The sequence below is a fragment of the Oryx dammah genome, unplaced genomic scaffold (assembly GCF_014754425.2).
Source record: "Oryx dammah isolate SB20612 unplaced genomic scaffold, SCBI_Odam_1.1 HiC_scaffold_6, whole genome shotgun sequence".
Taxonomy (NCBI): Eukaryota; Metazoa; Chordata; class Mammalia; order Artiodactyla; family Bovidae; genus Oryx; species Oryx dammah.
The window spans coordinates 29,005,080-29,023,526 of NW_024070190.1; the positions used below are offsets into that span (position 1 = coordinate 29,005,080).

Below are 18,447 nucleotides of genomic sequence, written 5' to 3' on the forward strand. Positions count from 1 at the left end.
TTCTTATCTCCTAGGTCTGACCATTTCTGGTCAGTCCAGAAAGAAATATTTCCATTTTAATGAGATGTTACTTTTATACATCATCATGAAGTATGTATGAATCCACATGTGGGAAGGATAGGTCCATTGGCTGCTGGTGTCCCTCAGAGGGTTCTTGTGTTTTCTCTCCACCTTCCCACATGTTCCCACCTTTGTGGGGCTATGAGTCCTGTCGAGCAAAGCAGAAGCAGATCACTTTGAAGTTAAAGCCTGGCCTCTTTGAGATAGGAGCCGGGGCTAGAAGAAAGGGAGAACAGAAGTTTTTGCAAAAGCATTTAAATTCTTCAGAAATGATATATTCACTTGGTCAACAAGTATTTGAGAACCTACGGCATGCTAAAAGTTGGGTTAGGAGGCCAGTGCAGAAATGTCTGTTGTAACGGCGTGGGATGAGGGAAGCAGGTACTGAGGGAGAGAAGCAGTGGGGATGAGGCAGGGGAAAACCCACTTTAGACCTGAGAGGATGTGGGGAGATGAGACTTCCAGGAGAGCAACTTCCAAATGGGGAGGGAACATTCTAGGATTTCTCTAAGTGAGAGTAGGCAAGTGCAGAGAGGAACAGCACAGGTGAAGTGGCACCGAGGTGGCAAAGAAGTGTGTTTCTACCCAGTGGGAGTGTGTTTCAGTAACTGCCCATCAGTAAAGCTGGAGCTTGTGGGTGAGACAGGAGATGGATACAGAACAGTAGAGACACTGGATTTTATTCCAAGTGGAAAGAATAACCACGATCAGTTTTTAAGCAGGGGAATGGTTTGATCTATGTTTTAAGATCACTCTGGAAAAAAAAAAATCAGCCTGGCTGAAATATAGAGAATCGATTGTAGGGAGGTGAGGCAACCAGTAAGAGGGTGTTGAACTGTTGACAGGAAAGAGGAAGATGGTCTGGACTAAGATAGCACCAGGTGACTAGCATTCAAGATTATTTTAGAATTATCCTAGAGAACAGACAAAGCCTACTTTGAGGGACAGGACTGGAAGGCAGTGATTCGGTTTCTTGGTGGTGCCTTAGTACTGAGATGGGGTTGACCAGGGCAGAAATGGAAGGAGGGGCTAGAGATCACCAGTTACATCATGTCTAAGACCTACAAAAGATTATCCATGATTTCACCTTCAATCTACAGAGAGAGTTCAGAGGAAGATCCACTGTTAGCAATATAGTCCTGGGTGCTATCTGCATAGAGGTGGTGTTTGAAGTCATGGTACTGGGTGAGATAATGAGAAAACAGGAAGCGCTAGTGCCTGAGCGCTTGGGTGTTGGAGGAGTGAGAATAGGGAAGATGGAGAAGGGAGAAGGAAAACCAGGAGTGTGCTGCAAAGAAACTGAAGCTCCTGCTTCATAATGTAACTACTTGTACTGTAAATCAGTATTGCTTGTAACAACAAAGTAACCTATATTTGTATAGCACCTAACAGTTTTAAAAGCATTACGTATTAGCTAGCTAAGCCTTTAAATCAGAGAGCTGGTAAGTTATGGCCTTCTCTCAGAGTAAAGTGTTCTAGAAAAAAAAGACTATGATTTGGAGAGCATCAAATTTGTTTCTGCTCACAGATTTCAGTTCAGTGTGTTTGGACAATTAAGTTAGCTTGTTTGCCCCATTCCCTGCAAAGGTGGATATTTGTGACTTATTTTTTTCTTGTGATATTGTGTCATTTTTTTCTAAAATGAAATGTTGGCAAGGAAAGCCAATGCCTTCACACCTGGGTAGGCACCACCTGCGCCAGTAAAAAGGCCAGGCTGGCAATTGACAGTCCCTTGTTAAAAAATTCTTCTAAATGAAAGAACACATTACTGGGTTTAGAAGGTATGGCCTGTTGATGGGTCTCAACCTAATAATGACTCTGTTTCTCCTGATGAATCCAAGTTCCTGTTTTCTGGGCTCCCTGGTGTCACATTTAAGGCTGAGCTGATTTCTCTAAGTGAGAGTAGGCAAGTGCAGGGCAGGCTCAGATCAGCAGCTTCTCCCCACTCACCCCTTTCCATCTGTGACGAATGCTAGGACTTGGGGCTCGAAGAGGGGCTCCCACCCCTGGCTATGCTGCAGTCCCTGGGGAGCCTATAGGACACCAGGAGTCCCTAGTACCGTTCTTAAATTCTGGTGCGGCAGGTCTGAGGCAGTGACTGGGCCTTGTCCTCAAGCTCCTTGGAGGACTGTGAGGCAGGCGGAGTGTGGTAAGCCCAGGCGCCACACAAACCATAGGGTGCGGTTACAAGCCATTGCAATACATGGAACAGAGGACAATCTCAGTCCCCAAAGAACCTTATTTAGCACAAGAGAAGAGACTAAATATGAGCCGGTTTCCAGGTGGGGCCTGTGGAAGGTTCTGCAGAGTTCCATCAGCTGGTTAGCAAATCCCCGCAAGCCCCCTACCCCTCCTAGGGGCAGACTCTTGCCTGAGGTGTGGATCCACCAGGTTGCTAAGATCCTCGGCAGCTCTAGAACCGATGCCAGCAGCTGATTCCAACAACAGCACGCCATCAATTCCTGCTCTGAAGGAGGAGGAGAAGTTTCCTTTCCTACCAGAAAAGGACCTTAAACGTTCTCTTCTCCCCTTGGTGACAACAGCCTTTGCAGAAGTGTCTTCTTGGAAGCCCTCCCTCCAGCTACTACAGACGTTCCCCCACTTGCTATACAGTTTTGGGCAGGAGGAACCAAAAGATAAAGTCTTGACACCAAGCCCAGACTGCTTCATAACTGTGGGAGAAAAATAAGGGTGAGTGAGTGCACGAGGCAAAGCCCTCCATCGGGACCTGTGACCGTGTGCACTGTCCTTTCCACGCGGGTGCCGAGTCAAGCATTCGTTTCTAGGCTTGTCACTTAATCATCAAATGTTTTCACAGTCAGACAGGGCTTTCTCTGAATGCCATAATGTTTGTGAACAATGACTTTTTTCCCCCTAAACTTTAGACTCTAAAAATAACATCCAATCACTCATTCACAACAGAGCAAAACTTGCATGCTTATTCAAGAAAATGATATTTCAAACATTCAAGTCCAAATTGGGTGCTTTTTTTTTTGGTATTACTGTTAATAAAAACGAAGTTTGCTACCAATGGACTAGGCCCTGAGGGGATTTTATATAGACTGTACAAACGAGGCAGCTGGATATTTGGGCAGGATCCCTTTGCAAATGAAGATCAAAGTCAAAAAGAAAAAAACAAATTCACTTTATTTTAAAGACAATGATTGGCATACAGAAGGTATGCACTAGCATAAAATAAACTTTCATGAAAAGCATTAAAATCCATTATAAATTAATTTATTAAATAGGTATTTGGTATATGTGATGGTTTTATTAGATATTACTCTTATTTATTGCCAACCCCTCCCACAAAGTCAAAACAAATCAGAAAATCTCTTAACTCCGATTTACACTAAATAATTTATTTTCCCAAAATGTGAATGTGATCTGAGATGTGACACATGATATACAGTTCAATTGGTCATTCTCTATCAATCATAATATGACAGGACACAAGAGGCTAAAAATGGCTCATCATAATTTATTTTATGTTAAAATGTACAGCTTTTTTTGTTTTGTTTTGTTTTTTGTTTTTTTTGAAGTGACTGACTAAAAAGAGAACAGATAAATACAAGAGTGTCGCTGGCTCCTATTTTATACAAGGATTACGCCTCTCCTGCTTGGCCCTTACAGTCACCCTGTACAGGTACAAAGGCTACAAAAAAGGAAGCAATATAAACAGACACAAATAACTTTTTTTTGCTTTTTTTACATGCGATTTGTAAGCTTAGTTTGAGCTATTCACAAGCTACTTCTCTATTTTTCCTTAAAAAATAACTCCAATATTTTATAAAGATAGAAAAATCTACAGATGGAATGAAAATGTAAAGTTAGAGGCATTTCCATAAAATAGCAACTTTACACCAAATTCACTATTTTTTTTAAATCCTGCCAAGTATTTGGACATATATGAAATGTTTCAAAACCTGACAGATAAACACTGAGATATGCTTCATTCAATAAACAGAAGTCTGCATTTATAAAACAGAAAGCTGCCTTTTTTTCCCCAAAGAAATCTGTCACCAAAATGGAAAAGGGTCTCAACTTTACACCAAACATTTAGCAATAAAACCCTTTTGACTAACCAAATGGGAATAGCTTTTATAGCTCTTTACAGTTTTATAATTAACAAAAATATAGTTTTTTTTTTTAAACCCTCAAATCAGGGCACCCTAATCAAGGCAAGAAACTTAAGAAATGGCTTACTGTCAGCACAACACTCGTACAGTACTACAGAATGCACTGTCACTAACAAAGACATCGGCGGCATGCTGGAGCGTCACCTCAAACAAAATACACAGTAACTGAAGACGGCAAAGGCATTTACATGGAGCGGACAGGGGAGAAAAGAAAAAGCTCAGGTCCAGTATTAAAACAGAGAATTGGGGGTGGGGCGGGGCTTGATATCCACATTATTTAACGGAAGCAGTCGCAGCGCGTGGCTGCCTCCATATGTAGTCCCAAGAGAGGCCTTCCTTTGCAGAGAATTTCATATAAAAGTAACAGAAACAAAGGTACCAAAAAGGAAAAAGGAAAAAAAAAAAAGATAAAAAGAAAAACAACTTTATAAGGCTTTCTGCTGCATACAGCTTTTTTTTTTTTTTTAATAATAAATGGTGCCAACAAATGTTTTTGCATTCACACCAATTGCTGGTTTTGAAATCGTACTCTTAGAAGGTATTTGTGCAGATCAATCCGAGAGAGATGCCCAGGGGTTTTGTGACTGCCCATGTTGCCTACCGTCTCATGTAGGACCCATTGAGAGACTGTTTGGACATGCCTGTGTTCATGTAGCCATGGTGTCCGGGGGCCGTGTACATCATGTTACTGTGGGGCGGGGTCTGCATTGGCTGCTGGGCATATGGCTGGGTCCCCATCATGCCCATCTGCATCTGCATAGGGTACTGGGGCGTCTGATTCATGTAGCCATGATTGCTGTGGTAGCCACTATTCATCATCGGCTGGGACATGCTGTACCCGTTCATGGCATTGAGAGTGTTCATGTTCATGTTCACAGAGTTGACATTGTAGGCTGGGGATGGCATCAGGTTCACACTCATATTCATGCCCCTCTGCATCGTTAAAGTCCGTGCAGGACCCTGCATGGCTACAGTCTGGGAGCGCCCATAGATTTGCGACTGATGGGTGGCAGCGGCTGGTGACAGAGATGCCGATTTGGTTCTCATGGAGACGTGGCCCTTGCTGGCAATCTGGGTTTGCAGTCTTTGGCTGTGGGAGATGCCAATATTTGATGCAGCCATGTTCCGTTGCAACAGAGGTGGTGGCAGATTCATTGGAGGAGGAGTCAGGTTGGGGGGTGGGGTCATGGTAGCTTGTGCTTGGGGTGCCCCAGGGACGGAGTGTGGAGACTGAGAAAGCTGAACAAGCCCTGTGTTACTTAATGGTGTGGACAAAGAGGCACTGTTTGCATAGGAAGTTACAGCAGCGGAATGGCTGTAAGGCAATGAATGATCAATAAGTGTATTAGTTAACTGCTGTAGTTTGGCAAGGCTGAAGGTGGCTGACGGCTGTGGGTAATGCCCAGCCCCAAAATCACTCTGACCCATCCGTTCATATAAGCCAAGGTTGGCATTGCCAGTCTCGGGGATCTCGGCCAGCTGCATGGGCGGCGTGAAGTTAGCAGCCATGCTGCACTGCGCCAGCTGCTGGCTGCTGCTTGGCGGCCTCTCCACCACACAGCCTTGAGGAGATTTGACGCTGCAGGTTGGAGGGGAGCTGATGCTGGTCTGCTGCAGCATGCTGCAGCTCCCGCTGATGTTGGACATCTGCTGGGTCACAGCACAGCTGCTCTGTGTCAGACTGCTGGAGGTGAGGTTGCTGTAGGAGCAGCTGTTCTGTGAAGAGCCATTTCCACAAATGCTGCCGCCCATAGTAGAATCATAGCTGCTTGGGTTTTCGTAGTTCTCGGTTGTGCTCTCGATACTGCCCAGGTCACTAAACCCGCTGTCCACAACTTGCTGCGAATGATCCGAAACGGACGGGACGTCCATCATTGGACTGGTTTCCATGTTCTGCAGAGACGGCACTGAGATGGCACTTTGATCTGGGCTGATTTGGGCATAGCTGTTTTCCAGGGCAGGGACGCTTGGGCTATTGACAGAACGTACTGACTGGCCAGGGTGGGAGTGGACGGATGAAACTGGGCTGCTGTGGTCTGACTGCTGGCAGTCATCTAGAGTGGCAGAGATCTGTGGGCTTTGGTCTGCATGGGTGTAGTTTTGTAGGCTTCTACAGGCCTCTTGAGTCTCGGCACAATCCTGAAAGGTGTCGTCCTGTTCACTGTTCTCCTGGGTCAAGGACTGAACGGCTTGGACGGTCTCAGAGTCTATTTCCAAGGTGGCTGTGTTTCCCTCTTTGAACTCAGAATCTGCTTCTTCACTGTTCTTTTGGTCCTGCTTCTGTGCCTGCGCTCCTGGGGGTTCCTCATCAGATTCAGGGGCAGTTTCAGTGGCTCCAGCAGGCTCCTTAGGTTCACTATTACATGAAGCTGGGAGGTCAACACCACAGTCCATTAGGACCTCTGGGTCTGAATGACTAGGCTGGACACTAAGGTCTAAAAAAGCCTCCTGGTTTTCCAGGACTTCTTTGAAGGCTTCTCTTGGGTGTTCTTCCTTCACTTCAGCAGACTCCAGGTGACCGTCATCCTCATCATCGGCATCATGCCCCTCGTTGTGAGACGGCTCTTCCTCCTCCTCCTCCTCCTCCTCGTGATCATCCGAATGCACAGGGTCTTCTTTGTCCATGCAGACTTCTGGCTCCTCTTTTTCCTGACTCTTGGCACCACTGGGGTCTTTTTCTACATTTCCTTCCTCTTCCTCTTCTTCTTCCTCCTCCGCTTCCTCCTCAGGTTTGATTAACTCGTCTTCAGGTTTTCCACCCGGTGATTTATTTGGACTCATAGGTGCACACGTCTCCTCCCTTCCGTTTTCGTCCTGAGGCAGCAGGGGTTCCACGGCTTCCTTGACCCCCTCCTCAACCCTGGTGGAAGTAGGGCTGGATTTGTCTGCTGGAGTCTCCTTCTGTTCTTCTGCTGTTACCTGGTCATCAGGCTCCAAGGGTGTTTCTGGCGGGGTGTACAAGTTCAGTTTAAACCCAGTCTTCCTCTCTTTGTTTGGCCTCCACTTAGACAGAGCACGCTTTGTTCCTTTTGGCCACTGTTTGCACTTCAGAGGTTCGGGATTGTCTCTACTGGCTTCTTTCAAGTTATTTGCACCGTCATCCACATTGTCTTAGCGAGGAGACAGACAGAAAGGGGGAGGAAGGAAAATAAAATCTTAGAAAGCATCACCATAAACAAGTTGAATTCATTCTTCTAAATAATTTATCAAATACTGCTTTTCAATTTAGCACTTTAAGCTTTGATGCTAAAGATATAATAAAACCTAATACAGAATAATATTATGGTTAAAAAAAAAAACTGAGGAAATAACCTAGGTCTGAAAAATAATACATGCTGCACATACCATATACCCACCCCCCACCACATAACCCATTCTTTACAGAAAGTTGTGCTTTTTTATAGGAAGCACATGAATAATAATGTGCTTATATTATTATATAATATAAGCAACTATAAGAAGTTCATTTCAGTTTAACAAACAAAATATTCTCTAACACAAAATCCTGGAATTCCACAATGTGAAAAGAATCATTTTGAATATTTGCAAATTAGGAAATGCAGGGGAAAGGGGTTAAAGTTAGCTCATATCCCAGTCACCACTAAACTGGAGAAATGAATAGAAGCCTAGCTTGCATATTTATCCTGAGAAAGTGAACTTCTGCTTGTGGACATTTACTGGTTTGAAATGATCTCAGATGACATTATTTTCTTTGATTTGAATATTCTCTCTGGCATAAAAATAAACTATGTACCTCTGAAACAAATGAATAACTAAATAACCAAAACATAAATACATTTCTAATCTACTCCAGGATCATTTCTGCCTGACACACACTATAATGTAATTACCTTGAAATTATTGAACATTTAAAATACAGGTATTCTTTTTATCCCTAATTCTATCCACACTGCATTTTGGATCCATGTGCAAATGTGTGGTTTGAATATTAAATAAGAAACAAACCATAACTGTCAGGTTCATTTTAGCTCAGCTCAGCCCTGGGATTTCTCTGGAAGGAATGATGCGAAAGCTGAAGCTCCAGTACTTTGGCCACCTCATGCGAAGAGTTGACTCATTGGAGAAGACTCTGATGCTGGGAGGGATTGGGGGCAGGAGGAGAAGGGGACGACAGAGGATGAGATGGCTGGATGGCATCACCGACTCGATGGACGTGAGTCTGAGTGAACTCCCGGAGATGGTGATGGACAGGGAGGCCTGGCGTGCTGCGATTCATGGGGTCGCAAAGCGTTGGACACGACTGAGTGACTGAACTGAACTGAATCTTATTTTTACTGTTAGTTGTATGTATGTATGAATATAAATATATTTCTATAAAATAAATATATATATATATTTTTATGTAAACAAGCAAGCAAACAAGTAAATATATGAATAAATACAAATATAAAACACCCAAGTCTTAATATCTTTATAAAATTAATGACCATATCAATCTCCTGCATGCATGCTCAGCTGCTTCAGTCGTGTCTGACTCTTTGTGACCCCTTGGACTGTAGCCCACCAGGCTCCTCTGTCCATGGGACTCTCCAGACAAGAATACTGGAGTGGGTTGCCATGCCCTCCTCCAGGGAATCTTCCCAACCCAGGGATCAAACCCATGTCTCTTATGTCCCCTGTGCTGGCAGACAGGTTCTTTACCACTAGCACCACATGGGAAGCCCCACTCATCTCCTAGAGGGTTCAATTTAAAGAAAAAGCTTCATAAAGAGAAATGGCCTTATTAGAAACACTGTTTTGGAGAACAAAACAAGATCTAATTAATAATCAGTGAGGAACAGAGATCCCTTTTGCCAGAATGGAGTGGTTTCTAATCCAGTCAGTGCAGAGCAAGGTAAACACTGAGCTCACTTATGTAATAAAAGGGTTACACATAAACTTACCTGTATGTATTACATTCAAATGGGCTAACTGAAAAGATATGTACTACAGACTGATTGCTTCAGAAGTGCAAAGTACAATACCCAGTTAACAGATCTCTCGTGATGTTCAAATGGTTTCATTTCTATTTGCACAAACAAGGAACAGGCATGCCAGTGACTCTGGACTCCACATTCTCATTCCACATGCTACTAGGTCTACTAGCATTTTTAGGAAAACTCTGCTAATCAGAAGATGAAATTTCTAATAACTATTTTTTAAGAAAGAAGATCCTGAAAGGAATCAGGTATAATACAGCCACTTGGAATTTGTTAAGGCAAGTGGCACAAAGCAGAGAATGAAGGCAGTGATGATTCATGTATAGACTCCTGAGAACACAGCTAAAAAGTGGAATAAGGTTCAAATTCCATGCCAAAAAATGACTAATGAACAGGCTTGGTTCCTCCATACCCAGAGTGAGATGTCACTGCCTCTGCAAAACAGGTGTAGCAATAGCATTGTTGTTAATTCAGAAAGTCAAGGAGCTGCCTGCTCATGCTCTTAAAATTGTGGCTTTTCAAAGGCAAGAGTAATAACCGGTGGTTTCCAGGAAAGTGAGATGGCCTGTTCTCTAGACTAAAATAAAGTAAGGTTTTGAATAGAGTCATTTCAACTGGAGAGTAGAGAGACTGTCCCACAAATCCTCATCATTCAGCTGGGAGCTCAAGTTCCCAGCCCAACAGGCAAGGGATGGTTTCTTTTAAATAGGGCATCAAAGAGGAGTCAATAGTGTTTCTTTTTTTTAGAAGATGGGGTGGGATGTCTCTGCAACAGCAACTGTTAAACAGTAATTTGAAAGGAAAGATAATTTCCTGATTTACACATTATCCTATATTATCAAAGCCAGTACTGATGGTGTGGGTAGGTTTAGATGATTCTTGATAAGAACATCTCCAAAGACACCACTGTTTATGATTCATCATCAATTTACTAATATTTGTTTTCCAGGGAAAAACATTCAGTGCTCACATCAATAATAATATATACCCTGATTTCAGAATTATTAAATGTCAAAAAAAAGTACATATTAGAATCAAGGAAGTGCAGTGTGTTTCTTATTGACAGACTTCAAAGTTTTTGAGGATAAGCCAATTTCTGGAAAGTAAGATGAACCCACCTAGAGGGATGTTCTGGCCTTAGGAGTTGTTTAACATAAAATCCAATTCCAGGAAGAAGGGATAGAACCTTTTATGAATGAGAAAGGACAGATGAGCACTTATTTCTGGTGGGTTGGTATCACCTCAGAGATGCCTTTGGGTAGAATTCACGTGCCTGGTTTTTGGCAATAACAGACAGAAATTCACAAGGGTAAGGTTTTTATAATTCCTCCACTTACTTCTACAAGGGTCAGTATTCTTGAAGCAATGATTGTCTTTTCCTTCCTCTTCCTCTGTCTGTCTTTTCTTCCCAGGCTGATGTTGGAATGCTTTCCGCAGCACTGGCTTCCTGCCATCCTCCTCCACTTCAATCTCACAGGTAGGCTCCAGCTGTGGCATTGGCCTCTCTTCGTCTGAGTTGTCAAAGGGCTCATTCAGTACTTCTGTTGTCTCAGAAATGGTCTCAGTCGTTACACTGCTGTTGATCCTCCTGCGTTTACGACCCCTTTTCTTCTTTAGTACAAAAGGCCTCTGAAATTAATTCCAAACATAATACATCAGAGCTCATGAGAAATTACATTGCTGAGTTGATATGCGGCAAACATGTACTGAACGTGTGTCTGAGACTTACACGTAAAGACTTCTGTAATGCCTTTGTACTTAACCTTCCATTTGATGTTTAACATCCCTCTTGGGCACCTACTACACAGACAAGTGTTTTCCAAATAAAACAGTTGTTTACCCAAGCAGATGCTTTGAGAGGGAACATCCTAGCAGCTGCACTGTGGATTTTTAAAAGCTAAGGTTTGCTTCCCTAGCATATTTTCGAGTAGTACCTGCTGGCTTCAAAATCCTATACGTTATAGTGATTAAATCATCATGGACACCAGTGTCTCTGTAAGTGTTTCAACAATCAACTAGCCACTGGGTCACTCATTTTAAATTTGACAACTGTTCAAGGAGCACCTACTATGTGCACAGCACTCTAAGATACGTGATGATACACAAGACTAGCCTACTCATTCCCCAGCGCGCAGGAATTCAGGAACAACGAAAAGGAAAGAGTGCTTGAGGAAAGAATTACTCTGCAGACAACGTTAGAGTCATGTACTGGTGGCTGTAAGGATTTTACAAAATATTTCACATGGACGGCATCTAAAGAAAATGTAAAGACATGTGGAATGTATCTTACTTATGTAAAATATAACAATTATTTTCTAATTGCATTAGAGGTTGGCACAAATGACTTTCCATAATTGAAGACACAAAATATTTTTTCTAAGCAAGATGTACTCAATGATACAGAATCCAAGTATAACAGGTAGATTTGCTGCTAAGATGTAATCTGTCAATAACGGGTCTGAAAAATTACTGAAAGTACATTGCAAAAAAGAGTACAAAATGCTTGATTGAAACTCAAACTCTACATAAACTATATCCAAGAATCACTGTGTCTCACATTTTTGACTGTCTGGATGTTTACTGAAGTGCACATATAAATTTTGATAGTCATATTCTGTATTTTAGTATTTATGATTATTACTCCCTTCAGTCAGTCCGCTCTCCCTAATCCATTAGAATTTTCCCAACCGTGAGTTTAGCCAATATGCAGAACTGGTTTTCTTTAGGTTGAGTCCTTTTGTGTGATGGTAGGCACTTAACACCCCTTGGATCATTCTGGGGTTTGTTATTTTTGAAGCAAATTTCTTTTGTTATATACATAATACATGGATACATGTTCCTTGTAAGAAATCAAAATATGAGTCATAAGCCTAAAGTCCACTCGGTGGGATGCTCTTCTCGTACCTCCCCCAGCTGCCCTTCCACTCAAACACGGCCAGGCTCAGATGATGGAGCACCAACCACCCTGGGAGTCAGAACAGCAGGTGCTTTGACAGAAACCACACAGTGGGGCCTTGGGGCAGAGCCTTAACTTGCATTTTCACTATTAGTCTCGGCTATCCTACACTACCTGGCCCCTCTGCATGTCACAGATAGACACTGAAGACAAAGACAGCAGAGCAGGGTTGAGTGGTTACCTAAAGACAAAACCAATTTTCTAACTTCTGCACCTGGAATGTGTACCTAGAGAAACCACCAGGCTACTATGACCGGAGACATGTCAAGAATATGTACTTGCACAAATGCAAAATACCAGCATTAAACTTAAGGGCTTAAAATACCTTCTGACAATTCTGTGCCAAGGACAAGAGAAGGAAATAGCATCAGGAGCACTGGGCTTGGAGTCTGAGCATTTGTCTGGTTCTGGCTCCATCTCTAATGAGCTGTGTGACCTTGGACAAGTCTCTTATCCTCTCTAGGCCTTGACATTTTCATCAAAATTGACTGGAGAGTGATTAAGTGCTCCCCTGGGCCCTTTTCTGTTCCCACAGCCTGATTTACTCCAGGCCTGCAAACCAGCAGGTGGCAGTAACTACCAGCTGCCTGTCCCTGGTTTCCTGTCAGAGCACCAACAAACCTCAAAGAGTAAACACAATCATGACTGTAAGATACATGATGAGGATATATGATCAGTGGGACTGGATACAAATAAACTACATCTAAAGAATGGAGCGTGAAACAAATACTAATAGAATGTTTGCGATGACAAATAAGATTTGATTGAAACTGACTCACAAGACAGAAAATCTAAACAGACACATACCTTTCTCTTTATGGCAACTGACTGTGGTTTAGTCAATCTTGGAGGAGAGCTTTGGATATTTTCTTCCTCTTCCTCTTCCTCCTCCTCCTCTTCCTCCTCCTCCTCTTCCTCTTCCTCCTCCTCTTCCTCCTCCTCTTCTTCACTGCTCTCTTTAGACAGCTCCATCAGCTGCCCTCGCTCCCCTGCCACTGGCCGGCTCTCCGGGGAATGCAAATATTTATTTTTCGATTGTACTTTTGCAGGTGATTGCCTACTGTTAGCTCTAGATGACAGGACTTCTTGCTCCTCTTTTTCCCAGCAGCTAGCTTGTTCCATTAGCCGCTCGGCCTAAAGGGGAGGTAAAAACGGCGGGTCAGTGTGAGGGCAGTTACAGAGTCAGAGCCTCTAAGGATCAAAGGCAAAGGGATCTCTAAGTCGTTTCTGATCAGGATAATCAGCCAGTCAAGCAGCATTCCAGCTGCATCATCTCAGAACTCTTTTGCATCAGTTAGGATAACAAATCAAAGAAGATTGGGTTTCATGGGATATTTAGCCGTATTAATGAAGCAGCGAATTGATTTGAGTCCTTATCACTACATTACATGCTCACTGGCATGGAGCACTTTAAGCAAGTTCATAAACACAATGAATCGATTGACACTGCAGTCTTGGAGCTCAGCACCAAATTTGATCTGATTACATGCTGTCACTAGTGAAAAATGCTGCTTTGTGATCAATGATAAACGTTTCATTTTTCATACTCAATTCAATAAAATTATCATGTCTTACCATGCAACCTCACTTAGGATAAATTAGCGCCATATCATTCCACAAGCTCTCTCTACATAACCAAGCTTTTGACAATGATGTTAATGACCTTAGCTTAAAAATGCTACAAGATTGAAATTACACAGCTTAGGTTGATGAACCCAAATTACCTCTTTTTCGGCTTCTCGTTCTTCTTCAGAAACTGCAGCATTAGAAATTAAGATTGGGGTCCACCTCAGACTCTCTGGATCAAGTTCATTGGTCCGGGAACAGGTTTTCAACTTTTCCATGTGGCCCAATATCAACTTTTCCCGTCTAATGATGACAAATCTGAAATGTGAGGAGGCAGAAAAAGGTGCAATCAAAAGCTGAAATTTCATTTCGCCTTCAGATACTGATCTTGGTTAGCACTAACATTACCTGGGTTAGAAAAACCCAGAAAGCTCATCAATGAAAACGTGGAGCAAACTGAAATTTGACTAGCAAAGAAGTGTCACTGCCTGTTTTCTTTTTAGGAGAAAAGTTTTTATAATGTTGTTGGGGAACCTCTAATATTTAAATAGAATGAATCTGCCTAACTTTAGGGACCCTTTCTGGGGTAAGATGGTTACGAGGCAGCTGGGTTGCCCAGGACACGGGTGCTCACCGGCCATCTCTCTTGTCAATCATGTGGAGGTGTTGCAGAGTGGTGGCGATGTCATGGGGGCACATGCCCGTAGCTCTGCTGATGGCCTTGATGCTGATGTGCCGCTCATGGTGGTGGTAGAGATATTCTAAGATGACACTCTTCCAGTAGGCCAGGTAGGAGAGACGACCTAGATCGGAGAGTGGCTTTTCAGGAGACCCTGCTTGGCCCTCTCTTCGAGAAAGCAAATAGCCTAGGGCAGAAAAAGCAAAAGTCGACCTCACTGTGGTGTTCTCAGACATTGGAACAGGGGCCACTCAAAATAATGTAAGACTTAAAAAAGAAAATAATGTAAGACTTACACCGTAAGTAGCAACAAGGTGCATCACATCACAACATATCACACAACCAACATCACATCGGAGAAGTGCACTAATTTTATGTATAGTCTCTTCCCAGTTATAGTGATCTGACATCCACGAAGTTTATGCCCCCGAATCCTTTATAGTAGCCCTGTAAGTCAGTTCATTTAGCTGATGGCAGCATTTCATACGCTGTGGCATACTTGACGAAGCTAAAGTTGAACACATTACTTCTGATAAGTCTCAACGTCCAAGTGGCCCGGCTTCAGATCCTTTCAAAAACTAAATGTCAGGCACTTACTCAGAAATCCTGTCAAGGGACCACCCCGAACATTAATGGGGGGGGGGTTGTTTTCCACAGGAAGAACCAAATGACCCTTTAACAGCTGGGTCTTAATAAAAGACAAGGGCCTCTGTTGACTGAAATTCTGTATTGCTTGTTACATTTAACTAGCGGCGGATCTAAAGCTTTGTTTCAGGACTAATAAAAGAATGTCTTTTAAGTCAACTGCTGCAACTCCTATCAGCTCCACTAGCTCTATTTTCACCTCTTTCATGGAAATTAATTTATAATCCAACCGTTGCTCCTACAAATTAAAACAAAACAACCTCCTAAAACAAACTGTTTCATGTAAACGCAGAAAAGCCCTGAGCATGGTAGGCTTTTGAACACATACCCAACAGCATTACTGTGAAGGTTCCTTGGCAAAGGAACTTTAAAATGAGAAAAACTTTAAACCCACTTGAAGGTAATGAATGAAAGCTGGCGGCTGTCTCGGTAATTAAGAGCCACTTACTGAGTAGAGAAGAAATGTTATAAACTAATGATGTCTACCTTGTTCTAATTATCTATTTCAACAGCCTCACCTTCATGAACTTCCTAAATTTAAACAAACATCAACTACATACAGTAGGTGGCAGCAATTACAAAATCATGCTGCTTTGTAAACCACCCAAATCTTCAGCATTTTTCTTCTTTATCTACATTTCCAAAATGGCTGCATTTTCAAGAATTTTCTCAATTTTGGATTTTTTGTTAAAAGGAGAAAGCAATGTCTCTGGTGCATTTTCCTGCCTCTCAGAATCACTGTAAATAATGCAGAAATATACAACAAGAAATCCAGCCTTACCCTAGAAGGGTATAACCACAGCATTTTGCATTTTGATGGTTTTAATCTGAATGCCATTATGAAGATCAGGCACATATTTAACTTTAGGTTTTGCTGAAGTCTTTTGACTTGTCTCTTTAACTCATGTTTAAGTGCAAAGTATTTGACTGAATGCAAACAAGCACCACAAAATCTGACTGTCGACACGTCACTGGGCTGCACACAGAGGCTTTCTACAGCAGTGTGTCAGGAATGCTAACAGTGATGGCCACTGTGCTGAACCCAGCCCAGATTACGCCGTCAGCGTGCAGAAGCGCTGTCACCAGAATACAAAGGGTGCCCAAACCTCAGGACACAGATAATCGGCACATCTGTCCCCTGCCTCCTAAGTGCTTGGTACATGCTGAGAAATTTACTGGGTCAGCTGGAGGTCCCAGCTCTGTACCTCCGGGGTGGGTGGGAGTCGGGGAGGGTGGGGGAAAAGAACCATAGTGTCGTGGACAGGGAACAATCCATTTTTGTCCACAGGATCCCACAAGTAAGTCTGATGCAGTGACTGTGAAGTTCCCTAGCTCCTCACTGGTTCTCATCTGAACCCCACAGCTGGGAATAGTAAGCACCCCCACCCTGAAGCCCAGCAGACAGATTTCTGTACCACCAAAGTTGCACTCTCCCAACCTCATGTCCCCTCTGCGACAAGCAACCTTATCCAGGAAGCGCATGTATTTCTTTGTTCTGTCTTCTCTTCCCATGAGTGCTTTGTTGGGCTAAAAGGAAGCAGCCAGAAGCCCCCTAAAAGACAGCTGACACAATTGTTCATGCTTTCACACCCCGAGAGAGCAGCATACACCTTCTCAGGGCCTCAGACCAGACGGGTTAGGCAACCTGGGCTCTGTGGAGAACACCCAGGCGCAGGCCTTTCAGCACCCGCTGCTCCCACTGTGTTCAGTGGCTGTCTCCCTGGGACGCTCCCTTGGATATAGTCTGTGATCTGTGTCTGAGCCCCACTGAGCACACGCATACCAAGCCCGCTGTACGTTCACAGAGATCACCTCTGTGCTGTGCTAGCAAAGGCTGCAAAGGCTACCCATACCTGCCAGGAAGTGATACTTTCCCCGGTGTGGGAGAGAAAAACTGCAAGCCCAAACTCCAACCAGAACACACCAAGCAGGTTTCCAAGGATGATGGGCCCGCCCCACTGCAGACCACACAATGCCACTGTCCCAAGACATTACGGCACCGCCTGCAGTTTTCCCGTCTCCTCTCTGACTCATGAGCCCCTCAAGGAGCTTACACCAGTGGAAGGAACTTATATTTGTGCTAAGAGCCATTTGTAAGTTCACAAAGTCTTTTCTCCTGAAGGAGAAATTTTTGGTTTAAATGGAATCCATTTCAACAAACAAAATGACCAAGGACAAATTTGTGATTACTTGGTAGTAAAGTCAAGTCACTGGTAATATGTTAAAATATACACAACAGTTTATCAGGAAAAGTTGCCGTGTCTTTTCCACTCCATTTGTGCACAAGGTTGAAGTAATACATAATTTAAATTTTACCTGCAGCAGGCACTTTTCCTCAAAAAAGCTGTAGCTGGTGGCACTTTATGACTCTGACCTTCATAACATGGAATGGTTTAAATCATGCATTTCTTGCCATCTGTGTTTCCTTCTACTTTTTCTAGGCTCCTCAAATTATCATCACTATAGAGCCCAACGACAGTAATTTTTAGTAAGAACAGTTACTTATTGAGTGATTATAGCGATGTGGTGGTTAAGTTACAGCTCTTAAGTTTAACTTACCAAAAAGATTCCAAATAATTGATCTAAGATGCAGGGAAATAAAAAGCACTTATCTTGGAAGCTGGTATATTATCCTGAAGCATCTGAAACAAGTATAATACACCCCTGGTGAATAGATCCTTGTGGTGCTCTAATGCCTTTCCTCAACTCAGGATACTTTGAATCAGAAAACCTGAACTATCCCTGGGGAAACCTGGCTGTTCAGACTGGAAACAAAGTGATGTTTGGAGGACAAATCCCAGTAGCTGCAGTATAATTAATCGCTGGTGAAATTATTCCCTGTAAATTGTGAGCCAGAGGTGCTGGTGAAAAGCGCTTAACTCTGTGAGCAGGAGGCTTGTGCTTTAAAGCTGACTGGCCAACACCCCTCACCCACATCAATTATCTTGAGGAACCTAGCTTCCTATTTTGCTTCACTGGAACTACCTACCCAAGAGAAAGTGAGGTCTAAGTTTTAGTGTATGAACCATGCACTAAATTCAAAAGATTATCAAGGTATTTGCTTAAAGGGAAAGGAAAAATAAGGCGAGGTCTGCAAAGAAATAAGTGTTTCTAAGCTGTATTGCATGGGACCCAAATTTACCTCACGTCTGTTGAGGCTGACCTACCTGTAGTAAGATAAGCAATCCTCATGTTAACTAGCTCTGATCCCCAGTGTTTGAAGAGGTTAATTCTCTCCTAAGGGCAGGGGGAAAAAAGTGGTAGAGTTGCCTTCCTGTAGGCATTAGGATAAGGAGGGAATAATCTAGACAAGGTCAAGGTTTGTTTTTGCAGCCTAAATTCCCAAATTAACTGAACTCCCAGCATATTAAATGCAAGGTTAACCCTTGATTAATATGACACACTCCTTTTCTTTTAAATCAGTAATGTAGCAAATTAGAATGTAGACTAAACCAGAGTGGA

At 42.9% G+C, this 18,447-nt stretch overlaps 1 protein-coding gene across 4 annotated transcripts in view; it reads right to left on the reverse strand.

Moving 5' to 3' along the window:
- Positions 1-3,186: 3,186 nt before the first annotated feature.
- Positions 3,187-18,447, reverse strand: part of KAT6B (lysine acetyltransferase 6B) — a 185,688-nt gene continuing 170,427 nt past the window's right edge. For 3 of the 4 annotated variants that reach the window (XM_040242365.1, XM_040242366.1, XM_040242367.1), the window contains exons 14-18: positions 14,296-14,527; positions 13,820-13,979; positions 12,903-13,229; positions 10,477-10,768; positions 4,797-7,309 (exon numbers count right to left, since the gene is read on the reverse strand). In XM_040242365.1, coding sequence (XP_040098299.1) covers positions 4,797-7,309; positions 10,477-10,768; positions 12,903-13,229; positions 13,820-13,979; positions 14,296-14,527 — 3,524 coding nt within the window. Of the gene's footprint in view, positions 7,310-10,476; positions 10,769-12,902; positions 13,230-13,819; positions 13,980-14,295; positions 14,528-18,447 lie in introns of all 4 variants that reach the window. The other variant, XM_040242364.1, reaches the window with a different exon arrangement.